Consider the following 13,834-nt stretch of genomic DNA (forward strand, 5'->3'; position numbering starts at 1 on the left):
AGTTTTCCTTCTCCCTGGCCCCTGGCTGGGGAGGAGTTGAGGCAGAAGGGCAGAGGCACATGAGGTCCATCTCGCCAGGCTGAGTCAGGCCAGTGCAGCTGCTGGCCTGGGCACAAGTGTGGGCGGCCACCTGTGGCTCCCGGCACAGCTGTTTGGTAGAGGGCCAGCCAAAGCCCAGTCGGTGGGGTGGAGGCAGGTGGCGAATTGGGCGGCCAGTACATTCTGGCATGGGCTGAAAGAACACCTGGTTCCACTCTGTAGACCCACCACAGAAGGTCAAAGAATGTGCTTGCTTGGCAGCAACCTGATGGTCCAGCTCTGACTGAAACAGAGAAACCCACCTTTCTTGAAACTTACCCGAAGCCAACACAGGAATCATTCTGCTCCAGTTGTGTTGAAACAGGTCAGTGAGGCCATCGGGCATGTCTGGAAATGGTGTGGGGGGCTCTTAGACAGGAACAGGCTCTGTGATTCAAAACAGGACATTTCATGGGAGGTGAGAGCCTTCTCTTGTATTTGGCTGCCAACTATCATTGCAGACACCATATATCCTGGAATATCTCTGACCTTCATTTTCCTCCTCTTCCCACGAACTCTAACTACAGGCTTAGAAACCACTTTGGGTCCCCATGTATAATTTTGTCACCAGACATAGGAATTTTCATAGTGAACACCACCACCTACAGAGACAGGAGCCCAAAGTTCACCTTTTCCTGACCCCCGAAGCCCCGCCCAAGACCTCAGGCCCACTGCTTCCCAGGAAAGCATTTCCTCTGGCCTTATGAGTCACTTTCTCTCTGGTAAAGGAGCATCCTTCCAAATTTCCCGGTCCCAGATGTAGACCAGGCAGCAACCGTCCATGTGCCAAAGAGGTGACACTCTCCTTATTGGTTCTGTTCCCACTGGAACTTACTCAACCTTTCTGAGCCTCAGTTTTGGAATTTGTAAGTAGCGATGGACAGTATTGTCCTCATAGTTTTGTTGTAACCCATCCAATGAGAGAACATATGTTAAGTGACTAGGATAGAAACTGTGTACAACAGGTACTCAGCAAATATTGGTCGTATAAATGAATGACCATGGCTGATGCCACTCTCTAGACACAAAGAGGCCACACCTGGTCTGGACAGGCCCTGGGCTAGAACTCCCTGTCGACATCTTTGCTTGGGATTTCAAGGGCCTCATCTCACAATTACTGCCCTGTGGGTCCATAAGGTAGCCTGCTATGCACAAAAGCCCTTTCTGGGCACAGACCAGGCCTTTCCAAGAATCGCATTGGCCTTGAGCTAGTAGAAGCCACCACTGTCAAGCCATTGACCTGAAGAAAGCAGTCTGACTTCTGGGAGGCCTGCGGCTGGCGGGATAACTTGCCCCTTTTATGTGAAACATCTCTAAGGTAACATATCCAAGATAAGGTCCGAGAAGAGATCTCTGGATCGAATTTCACAAAATCTAAAGTCTGGAGCAATGAAATCTTGACCGATCAGGCATGATGTTCTGTGTCCTGAGGTGAATGGGAATATTCAGGCTCCCTAACCCCTGGACTCTGGACATCAGGTGCTATTACCCTTGTGTAACCACACAGTGTTGTTCTAGTAAAGATAGATATTGCCCTGGAAATTATCTTTCATCATCTATGCAGCTCAAGACTTTCGGTGGGCTAACAGGAGCCATCAACCAAGAGACAGTACAAGCGCAACCTTGGTTTCCCCATAGAGTGGAGCCAGCCCTCACCCTGCTGTTCGATTTCGGGCCTCAGATACTACCTGTGGATCAAGCAAGGGACAAAGAATGCTAGAAATAGCCCTCTGAGAAAAAGATGGAAGACCATTTTCCTTTTAAGTTACAGCTTAGAGTTTTCAAGTCTGAGGTACAAAACCATTGTGAACCGCTCTTCTTTTTGAAAACATGTTAGTTTATTCCACACATTCTGATGATATGAATGAGACAGAATTCTGAATGCAGCTTCTCTGTCGCTTTTTTATTCAGGGACTGATTTTTTCTCTTTCTTGCAGCCGCTTATTTAGAATTTTCCAGGCCTCCAGGACTGTGACTTTTTTTTTCCTCCCTGAATTACATTTTTCCCCTTTCTTTTAAAAGTAATGAAGATTACCCTAGTCACACCAATTCACACATTTTTGTTACAAAGATCAATAACCAACTTTCTTCCTAATGCACCTGAAAAAAAATATCACCTGGCCTTTTGGAGCATAAAAGCTTAAGGATGATCCTAGTGCTCTCTGGAGAGTGGCAGAGATCTCCACGGAGGGTGGATTGTCCTTGAAGTTAGAGCCCTAAGTAGGAAAGTACCCTTTAGATATTTCGAAGGGAGAAAACAGTTAACTGGAAGCTTAAAAACAACTGTAGATGAACAGATAGACTCGCATCTGAGGAATCTAAGCTAAGGCAAACCTTATTTCTCGTTATTCCCCCTTTCCCAACCCCTTTGCAAATGCAGTGGGAAATTGATACAGCTGGTCCCAGAGTCTTCTCGTTCACTGAGCATTCATAATACTCTAGCCACATTTGGCTCCTGGAATGACCCTGAGGAAATACTCTCCAAGACTATCCAATCACTGCACCTGATTTCTTCCAGTATATCAGATTGAATGTGTGTGGGGGTGGATATGGAGGAAAGCAGACTGAAGCACAACCTGCTTGGGCATTCCACATCTTCCTACATAATTGATGATATTGTCATTATGAACACACTCAAATAGCTAAGCATGCAGGAGGGTCACCTTCCTTTTAGTTGCTGAGTTTCAAAAATTGCTGAGTTACCTTTGCATGTGATAGTACACCCCAGCTCAGCAGTGGCTGAACCATTAGTTCAGCCTCAGAGGAAATGTCTGAAGGTGGAAAAGTATGTCCCTCATGTTCCTATGCTCTCTGTTGAATCTGAGTGGAAAAATCCTTCTTCAAGTTATGAATACTTTTGTTCAGCACCTTTTCCACAATGAAATATATTACATCCTCTTCTATGCTAAAGAATTTACATGGAAAGCAAAAGGAGAAGGGAGGCAAAAGAGTCATGAGTCTATCTGGACTTCCTTTCTAGGGTTAGAATAGCTGACTAGTGGCATCTGGGGACAGAGATCCACTAGAAATACCCAAAGCCCTTGTATTTAATAGCACTGAAATACAAATAAATGCAATCTCTGAGGAGGGTAGTAAGGATGCAACAAATTATCTCAATCCTGGATACTACCTGGATAATTTGGACAGTGTAGTGTGGTATTCCAAAGGATAGATTCCCCCTACTGCAAGTTTAACACCAACTTTTCAGGGAATAGACAACTTTCATCTGAATCATTCTTACAAGCTGAATTTTTATTTTTACTAAATTATCTATGTTAAAAAAAAAAAATCTGTGCCTGGTGTGGAATTTCACTCCATCAAGTGTTACAATGACTTTTTCATTTTCATTACAAGCAGGAGAATGAATGTAGGACAAGTGTTAGGAAACATGGCAATAAATTAGAATATAATTTACAAAAGCAAAAAAAAAAAGTAACAGTGTACCACATTAATACTGAGTATAAAATAATAAGCAACAACTAATCACAATAATACAAAGGTAATTTCATTCTGTATTATTAAGGATACCTATGTGACATTCACTCCAATAAAATTCCTAACGAAATGGACTGTTTGGGGAGTCATATGTATCTCAAGGGCTTTCATCAGTTGGGTATATTTACCTTTCCTTTTTTTGGCAGGACTTTATGTCAGTGGCAGGTACTGCTCTCAGCCATGGGGTACCAGTTTCCTTGGGGCTCCCTAAGTAGCCCACATAGCATGCTACTTTTGGGAAGTCCTGCCATGGTGGCTCAGCCTCCACTGACAATCCTATCGCTAGCATTTAGGAAGAGAGCATATCACGTAGCCACGTGGTTGACTACAGAGTTAGCAGCGGTATTGTGATGTGCTGTAGAATACGATTTGTTTCCCCACTCAGGTTTAGTCTTGTCACATTCTGTGCTCGGTTCCTTCTAGCAGACTAATCCGATGCTGTGCCAGGAAGCTCTCTGCTCCTGGCCTTGCGGCACCAGCTGCCCCCTCTTCTAACGTCAGTCAAGGGAGCCCAGAGCAATGGTCCTCACAACGTTAGTTTCCAGGTGAGGCGTAGAATAGACTTAAGTCAGTAATGTAAGAAATCTTTTTGGAATAAAAACATGAGCTGATATTTATGTGGGGAAAACCAGATCCTAACAGGAAACCTATGCCTAAAATGCCACAGAAACCACTCATCTTTTATTTATTTCACCAGGGCACATTAGCACCAAGTTAACTGCTCTTTGCAAGGGACCAAGGGAATTCAGTGCTGGGGCCATGCTGCTCATGGGCTGCCTCGTCTTCACTGAATAGATGGCACTTGGGCTTGACTTCTCAGGGCAGAATACATAGGGGCCCTGGCAATTTCTGTGTATTGTCAGGAGCTTTCTCTGGCAAGCTCAGGGACGTGAGCTGTGGTGTTAAGAGAGAAAGCAGGCGAGAAAATAGGGATGACCACGACTGAGTGTGCAGAACAACATCCCGTGCTGACTGTCCATAGCAAACCTGACATTTAGGTTGGTTTTTGAAGTCTGTGAGTCTCTTTTCCTTTCTGAAAAAAGCTAATCATCTACCTTAGGTCATGGTGTAGGCGATACACCTGACATGTAGTCTGAGCACACACAGTGACGGGTTTAAGTCAAACATACTCTTTAACTGCAAGTAGTATCTTTACAAAGTAGCCATTTGGTTTGAGTTTGAGGTGTTGGTGTAGCGCGGTGTACATACCTGTAGGATACAAAGCTCATTCATCAGGAACCTGCTGCAAGCTACAAGTGTTCAAGTACAAAACATAAACAAGGACCCTCTTTTTTTTTTTACCTTTCTTTTAATCCCACTGTTGAAGCTTTTGATGAGCATGATATGAAATTATTTGTGGATAGGGAAAATATGAGCTAGTCAATTTAATTTAGGATTCTGGATTTGATTCTAGAATTGACTTGCCCAAGAAACTTGGTTTCACATTTAATTGCCATTCAGAGTATCCATAACAAATACAAAATAGTTGGTTGAGTGACTATTAAAATTATGCTTTATGATCTTTAGGCTTCATGAGTTTTTCTTCTTTGGTTGTTATCCCTTGCCTACTTTAAAACTCACAGAAATAGCACATTTATGTGCAAGCACACTCATCTAACCCACACACTCAAAAGCGCCCGCACACACACACACACACTTGCTCTCATATAAATAAATGCCCTTCTGCCATATCAAAGAAGGGACATCTGGAACCCATCACAATTGTCAGCAAAAGGATCTGCCTGGTTGTTACTGAGCCAGTCTATCTTTTGCACGGCATCATTTCAGTAAGCTCAACACGCGTGCAACAATCCAACGGGGCAGAAGCTGCTCTGTGGCCGCTGAGGATGTAAACACAATTGAGGTGGGGTGACTCAGAGAAGAACTGAGGCATCCTGTGTGATGGCAGCAAAGGGCCTGGTTCTTCGGCTCTACCGTACCCCTGGTCTGGCTTCTGCATGAAATCGAAATGTTTTTCGCTTAAAGTTTTAATGGAAATCTCAGCTTCACTTGCACAATGGCAAGTTGGCCACAGTCTTTTAGCACAGAATTTATAGACTTGCACAGCGGCAGTAACTGATGCACTGCCTTCAGCTAAGTCCTTCACTGTTGTTCGGTTTAATAGAGTTTATACATGGCTCACAGCAGTGTTCAGAACAGGGGGATTATTCCTAAGGAAATTAAGTGGAATGAAGAAAAATAATACAAACTTTCATTACTTTTGATTTATAATTGCTCCTTAAATTACAATTAAAAGCCCGTTTTAGAATTTAAATTGTGGTGCTGTTGTAGTGAGATAAAGTATAGTAAATATTTTTAAGCTATGACTTAAGATTTCTGAATCTTCTTTTACTTCCATAGTTGACCAAGTCATAACAGCTACATTTTAAACAGTTTTAAATACAAATGGATTCAGTGTCATTGCTAAGTCCATAATAAAAAATATCTTAATGGTCCAAGGAGGTAAACAGGCTATTGGATTTACTCGAAAGAACACAAACGTTCCACAGTAAGCAAGTCTCCCTGTGTTGTTTGGATCTCTCCGATCTGGCATTCCCTCCTTAATACCGTGTCCAGCACTTTGGATCAATAAATCCCACTTCACAGAAGTTAAAATAATATTGAAATCCTGTCAGCTAGGGCTGACCAGTGGTTACGTTTTCCACAGGGTAATGCATTTGCAAGGCCATCAATCCTCTTCCTCTGGGTGGCTCTCTTTGATGGACGCATTTCCACGATGAAATGACAAGGCGCTCTCTCTGGCTTTCCATGGGTCAGTGTCCTTGGCAGGTCTTACAACACATCTGTCTGAAGTATGCTCGACTACAGAACTTGAACTTCAGCACCAGTGGGCAATAAGCCACTTTGTTCACATCTTTGCACTCTAACGAATGGGGGCAGAAAATGGAAAACAATTAGAGGCACATAAACAAGTGCATAAACAAGCCAATGGGACTGCATGTTCGGCAAGGACCCCCTTGCACCAATCCACCTTGGCTTCCACATCCATGTGGTTTTTGTTTTTGTTTTTAAGCATACCCTGTCTGGTACAGCCTACCAGAAACATTCTTTTGATAGATTTTAACACAATTTAAAAAAAAAATGATTGCAAGGCTTTTCTCCCAGACTTTTATAAGTATGGTACATGCCCACTGTGTCTTGAAAGAATTACCATTTGTTGGGATAAGTGATCACTTTAGACAGCTTGGAAACATGAGTCATTTTTCTTACAGCGCTTTTATTGCTTCTTTCTCAAGGGTTATTTTATTCAGCAGTGCAAGGTTATCCAAAATCAAACATGAGTTGCATTGTTTGATACCAAAGTACACATGTCTCAAGAGAATCTCTGCATCTGTGAGGCGTGGGGATGGGCCTGGGTGAATGAAAAGGATTGCTGACAGTGGCCTAGATTCAGCAACTACACTAGACAAAGAGGAAAACTTTGAGGGGTTGGCCTCAAATGGCAGCAGTCTGTGGGTTATGGAAACATGTAGAAATGTCTTTTTTTAATTTGGAAGTGAGACATGGCCTTCTTTTTTCCTATGTGTATTTTCTCCTCAGTGCTAGAATTGCCACAGTTGAGGTCTGTAGTTCTTGCAGCCAGAAGGTGAATAAATGATTCTTTCTCCATCTCCCCTTGAGGCTGGTTGCAGAAGATGGGGTGAAGGGGCCAGTGTAGAGAAAGGCACACCAGTCTTTGATCCTCAGCACCCCTCTCACCCCCCAGATAACCCCACTATTTCTAATAATGATATTCTTCTCTAGTCCTCTGGTCACTTGTATCTGGGGATTTTAAAATACTTTGTAAACCTGGTAATTAAATTTCCATATGCCTCCCAGAATCAAAGTTCCACCCTCATTTTTCCAGGTGGTTATACTGAAGCATCCTGGGTAAACTGCTGAAGGTATTTAGAATCAGGCAGAACCCTGGGTGAAGTTCAGTGTAACAGGACAGTTTTGTCATTGTTGCTTGCTTATTTGCATGTTTTTCCTGGTTTCAGAAATCCACTGAAGTTCTAAGAGATCATATATATGGTACACAAGGCATATGATAAACTTGAGAAATTATATGCGAAGGAATGGGAAAGTTTTCCATTATTATTGAGAAGTAAGGTAACAATTTTATTGATCTCACATTCCAGGCTCTTTCAGTGAAAGACTTAAATTTTAAACGGGAGCCCTCAATCTTCTGCAAACATAAACGCTGTCACCAGCAAACTCCCTTACTCACAATTTGACTTACAAAGAGAATAATAGTTAGAAATTTGAATAGAAACTTTCTGCACTAGGATTCTCAGTAAATTTAAGTTTTGGCTGAAAACTTAAAGAAGAGAGACAAGAAAAATTTCTTTAAACTTTGTACTAAAAAGAAATCAGATGATATTTTGTGAATCAAGTATGAATTTGAGGTGAAAAGATCTCCACATATTTTAATTTGGAGGTCACCTGGCATTTTTTTTTTTCCTTTTCCTCTCTGTCATGACCAGTAAAAAGTAATCAAAACAGGTTTAGACTAAGAATATTTTTGTCGGGGGGAAAAGGTTTTATCAGTGTTACCAAGAGGGATATATTGTCAAGGTAATGCAATTATTAAAATGATGAGAAGGGCACCTGTGTGGTTCAGTGGGTTAAGTGTCCTTCAGCTCAGGTCATGATCCCAGTGTCCTGGGATCAAGCCCCCTCCCCATCCCCCACAGGCTCCCTGCTCAGCAGGAAGTCTGCTTCTCTCTCTCACTTTCCCTCTGTGCTCTCTCTCTTACTCAAATAAATAAATAAATAAAATCTTCTTTATAAAATGAGAAAAGCCAACACAGTATCATTCATCTTTAATTCCAAATCACCACCTTAATGGGGCAGCCCACCAGCAGAGACTACCCCTCAGAGTTGGCAGTGGGGCTTGATGGATCGCGTCAAGTTCAAAATAAATTTTAGCCAAAATATAAAGATGATTTAGTTGATAGATAGAGGAGGATTGGTTGCTTTAATAGTACAAGGGAATAAAATTAGAAGCCAGGCTGCCCTGGTTTAATCCTAGTTTTCTCATTTACTGACTTTTTGACTCTGAACAGCCTCTCTGTGCCTGAGTTTCCCCCTCTGTAAACAGGGATGATGAGAGTTCTCACTTCCACACATAACATGTATATCCTATGATGCCACCTGGAGCAGTGCATACAAGGTTTATGAGCACTTGATAAGTGTAAAACATCGAATTACGACTGTTATTACCACTATTAGTTATTACCTCGTACCACCTGATAACAGTAAGTTGTCCTTTGACTTTCTCCATGAGGATGCAATATTTAGATTACTACTGAGAAAATGCTGTCCTATTGACACAAGTCAGTATTTTCTGGGGTTCAATTTTATTGGGAGATTCATTACTCCATTTTTGGAAGAGTTGCTGGTCCAGGAAAAATCTGAGATGAGCAAAATACAAGCAAATTCATAGATTTTTCTTTTAGATTTAGACCTTGGAATCCGATTCCATAACAGATAACTACTGAATAAAAAATATTCATAAGTTGTTCCTCCCTCCAATTACCCCACCATCCACCCAGTCAGGCTATTACAAATATAAATAACTTGGGATTCAGCTTCTTAGGTGGGTGCTGGAAATGAGAGGACTCTCTTCAGCATGCAGAGACCCAGAGCACAGTCCTTTGGCCAGGAGCAGTGTCTAGCCTCGGGGTAGGCTAGAAGCCAGCTGCCAAGGTGTCCCTCTCTGAACTTTCCAATACCCCTCTCAAGTTAGTTGCCAACTACGGTGATTCCAACCAGCTTGACTGAAAGCAGGAAGTCATTTGGGTCCTGGGAGCAGAATCTAGCTTAGAGAGGTAGGCACTCCTTAAGAGCGCATACGACTTGCCTGCCCCAGCACCATAACACAGTGGTGAGGAATGGCAGACCTGGAGTGAGCTGGGCCTGGGGGTGAATTCTGGAGCTGCTTCCTCCCCATATTTGATTGTCCTGGGCCAAGTTCCTTCACCTCTCTAAGCCTCAGTTTCTTCCTCTGTGCAGTAGACACACATGACAAGACTTGCTCACAGGATGTGGTGAAGTGGGGAACACATGGGATAGTGCTTACAAAGCGCATGCCCCTCTCCACCCTACCCCCTCCCCTGGCAGCCGGCACAGAGGAGTCACTCAGTCTGTTAGCTCTCATTATCACCACCAACACATCTGCCTCTGAGATCAACCATTGCGTATTATGTCTCTGGGATCCCTGTCAAAATGTACCTAGGCTCTCAGGGAGGGTTACACATTGGCATGCATAAGCAAATTAACAAAAAGATACTAAACAGAAAGCAGGTAAATCATAATGGGGTGGGGTGGGGAGAGATGGGGGAGGAGCCAGGACTGGGGCTGCCAAGATGGGGGGCAATAGGCCTTGATGAGACATTAAAATGGAGACCCAGGGGCTACCTGAGGACACGCAGCCTTGATGCACAAAGGAAGATCCCTGAGGAAGAACCCCATTCCTAATTCTTGGTTTTGCCTTCTAGAGACTGCCCAGACAGACAGAATCAATCTTTGTATTGATGGAAATCTATTTACTAGAGAAGATCACCTGTGACTGGTCTTTCATTCTCTCAGCCTTTAATGTCACAAGAGCTTAATCCAGTAACGATCACATTAAAAATAATTTATTAAGGGCCTCCTATGTGCCAAGAACTGCTTGGTGGTTTTACATACTTGTATATTTAATCCTTTGATGTATATAAAACATCAGATTTACATAGATGGCAAAACTGAAGCTCACAAACATTAGGAAAATCAGGCTGGTCGCACAGCTGGTCAGTCTAAGAGCTGGGGCTAGGACCCCTCAGTTTTGGCAGCATTCTTGGCATGAAACTACAAAAAGGTTTCTGCCTGTTAAGACTTCTCTATTCTTGGCTGATACCAAAAGTCACAAGTCAACCCTTGGGGGCATTATCATCAGAAAATTTGCTCTGCCACCTTAGAGAAAGGGGAATTAAAAAAAAAAATAACCTACACCCAACAGGGGCCTCGAACTCACAGCCCCGAGATCAAGAGTTGCATGCTCCACTAAGCCAGTCAGGTGACTGGAGAATGAGTAGGGTTTTATAAAAGGAGGGTTCTAGGGCACCTGAGTGGCTCAGTTGGTTAAGCAACTGCCTTCAGCTCAGGTCATGATCCTGGAGTCCAGGGATCGGACTCCCTGCTCAGCAGGAGTCTGCTTCTCCCTCTGACCCTCCCTCCTCTTGTGCTCTTTCTCTCTCTCAAATAAATAAATAAATAAATAAATAAATAAATAAATAAATAAATAAATAAATAAAAGGTGGGTTCTAGGTCACAGGTATTTGAAATAGCCTGAATACTTTTCTTCAGCTTTACCTTCCTCCTTCAATTGTGTAAAATGACATAACTGAAAGGTGATTTGAGATACACCAAGAAGTTTTAAAGCCCCACTATTACAGAAAGCTGAATGTAATCTTTAAATATATTAGGAGAAGTTTTAAATTATACTGGGGCATTCAGCCCATCTGCCACTTTTTTAGCTTACCTAGAGAGGATTGACTTGTTGACCTCTTGAATTGACTCACTGACATTCTGCTGATGTAGTCAAGAAGCCTTAATTATAAAACTTACTCACTAGCCTGCTTCATTCTCAAAGCCATTAAAAATATGAAACAATATAAGTAACGAATCACTCAATTCTATACCTGAAACTAATATTACACTGTATGTTAACTAACTGGAATTTAAATAAAAACTTAAAAAAAGAAATAATCTTCTCACCCTTGAATCAATACACAGTACAGTGTAAATTACATTTGCGATAAAAACCATTCTGGAAAAGCTCTGCATAATTAAACCACAGTTTCCTGATGAAATAAAAATAATAATAAATGTTCTGTTTTAGTTTCTGAATGATCTTCTTCAGTAGGCACTGATTTCTAGCTAATCTCTAAAATATCTAATAACCAAAAGCTTCTCTATACCTAAGTAATACATAATCTGTAAATAAACTATTATACTAGGAGACCTATTAAAAGGAATCCTTTAGGTAGAATCTTTTTGTAATATAATTACTCTGTAATTAATCTGTTTGGAAGGTTTGGTCTTCACTATCATTTTCTTCATACAGATACGCTTATATCTAATGCTTTTTAAGTAGTGGAATCTAAGCCAGCAAGGATTTTAAGATGAAGGAGCTTGACTTTTCGCTTCTGCCATCATCATGTACCAGCTAAGTACTGTCCTGGAAGAGAAAGATAAGACATTCTACCTTTTCTCTTGTAAGGCCATGGGAAGGGTGAGAGGTCCTACCGAGTGGTTTCTAGGAAATATTTTGTGGACCTAACTAGTCTCTCCTTTTTTACATCCCACCTCTCCCTGAAAATAAAATTTCACTTTACCCAAGGCCAGATATTTCTAGTGGGGAGAACAATTTATGGAGTATTCCTTAATTCTTCTCAGGGACACGGGAGTATATCGAGGGCTGAAAGCCAATCCCCAGCCCCCACGATGTGAACTAGACCCATTATTAGAATCTGAAGTAACCTGCCACGTAGGCTAGAGTGGGTCTCACTGGTAATCTGGGTTTTGGTAGAGTTGAATGATAAAATAAGACAACCCGTTTCATAGGCAACACATGAATCTACTTATCATTGATGTGCAAGTGGATTTTCCCCCAGATGCTTTACATTAATCTTTCAAATCTCTGGCCTAAAAGACACGATTTCAAAATACTCACCATGAACAGAGGCTTATAAGTTTAGGATGCAATTGGATTCAGCTTCACTGTGACTTTGAAGGCTTCACTTGGTCTAAGGAGTACAAGAGCAACTCCTGAGATGTAGTGCTCTTGCATTTATTTCATAAAACGCTACAAAGCCTGGCTGTCATTGGAGTATCCTGGGGTACACAGGGACATATCCTCTCATGACCAGGATGGACCATTCAGCATCTTTCTAATGCACACCCTGTGTGCCTGTAAACTCTTTATGAGATTCAGAGAAAGAACACAGTAAGTAGAGAGTTATGACTTAAGCACCTTAGGGTCTATCTTTTGGATTACAAAAGTGCAACCAGCTGTGCCTCTGTCAAACTGCCCAGGGAGATGCAGAGCCTAGTGAGAGGTGAGATGGCAAAGGCTGTGCATGTGAATGTGTGGTGTAGGAGTCAGGGGTGACGGGTGTGAACTCAGGATTTTTCCTGAAAAAACTGTACTTGATACGTTAGATAGGCAGACTGGAAAATGATGAACTAACAAGTTTCATTTGGGAACTTGACATTATTCATTGCAGTGGGAACAGCCCACCAACTTTTCATTCTCGAAGCAAGATGATATCAACTATAAAACTTGATTCCAATTTCATCTCACCATGGACTAAGCCATTCCTTTCTCTCTTTGTTTTCTCAGTTTCTCTTTACACCCAGTCTTACTCCCTGGATGCCTCCCACATTCATCCTCAAGGTGGTATGATCCCAACACAAACCCCACGGTTCTCTATAAACCAGACAGCCAGGAATGTGAACCTGACTGCTAAGGTGCATTGTGAGCTTTTTAAAATGTCAAAGGAAAAAAAAAAAAACTCTTCCTCACCTCCTTGAAATCAAAGTCTTCAAATGACCTTCATTGTTTCTTTCACTGGTTTTAACACATCAGATGCCACTTTAAACCTCACGTTCAGTAGCTGTTTTGCTCTGGGGGTCCTATGAGATTTCTGGAGCTGTTCAGGCTTTCTCTGAGTTGTTCATTTGAGGGGGACTGAGACCCACCAAAGCCACTGTTAGACAGCCTGGGCCAGTAAACCAATGCACATGAACCACACCTTTCCTGGGTTGGCTACCAGCTCATGGCACACCAGGAATTATTACCTGACAGTAATAAATACTAGATGACAGAGTGCCTTGTGCTATTGAGAGGCTGAAAAGACTTATCATTTAAGCTACAAGGGAACCTGAAACTGTATAAAGGTGAATAAAATGGCATTTGGGATAGAATTTCAGGTAAGCTTGAGTAGGACAGTCCCAGCTGTCAGATGTACTTTAAAAAATTACTCTGAGTAGTACTTTAGATGCAGCGATACCCAGTGTGTCTATAATTCACTCTTGGTAGCAACATAGAGTTACCTTCATGATGGCGGTCTGTCAAAATCAAGTCTATAATGCTTTAACTCTTCACTGAAGGCTTTCAAGAATTAAAAACTAAAGCCAATGTTGAATATGGCAAATTGTATCTCCCTTCTTACTTTTCCTATTTCCCTCTTACTATTTATTTTTAATATCTTGA

The 13,834-nt window shown here is 41.9% G+C and overlaps 1 protein-coding gene across 1 annotated transcript in view; it reads right to left on the reverse strand.

The window, feature by feature from the left end:
* Positions 1 to 3,321: 3,321 nt before the first annotated feature.
* ADAMTS6 (ADAM metallopeptidase with thrombospondin type 1 motif 6) overlaps positions 3,322 to 13,834 on the reverse strand; it is a 297,675-nt gene continuing 287,162 nt past the window's right edge. The window contains exon 24 of the mRNA XM_035014519.1: positions 3,322 to 6,457. Within this exon, the coding sequence (XP_034870410.1) occupies positions 6,348 to 6,457 (110 nt within the window). The 3' untranslated portion in view covers positions 3,322 to 6,347. The remainder of the gene's footprint in view (positions 6,458 to 13,834) is intronic.

This window comes from Mirounga leonina, unplaced genomic scaffold (genome assembly GCF_011800145.1).
Source record: "Mirounga leonina isolate KUSES-001 unplaced genomic scaffold, KU_Mleo_1.0 Mir_168, whole genome shotgun sequence".
NCBI lineage: Eukaryota > Metazoa > Chordata > Mammalia > Carnivora > Phocidae > Mirounga > Mirounga leonina.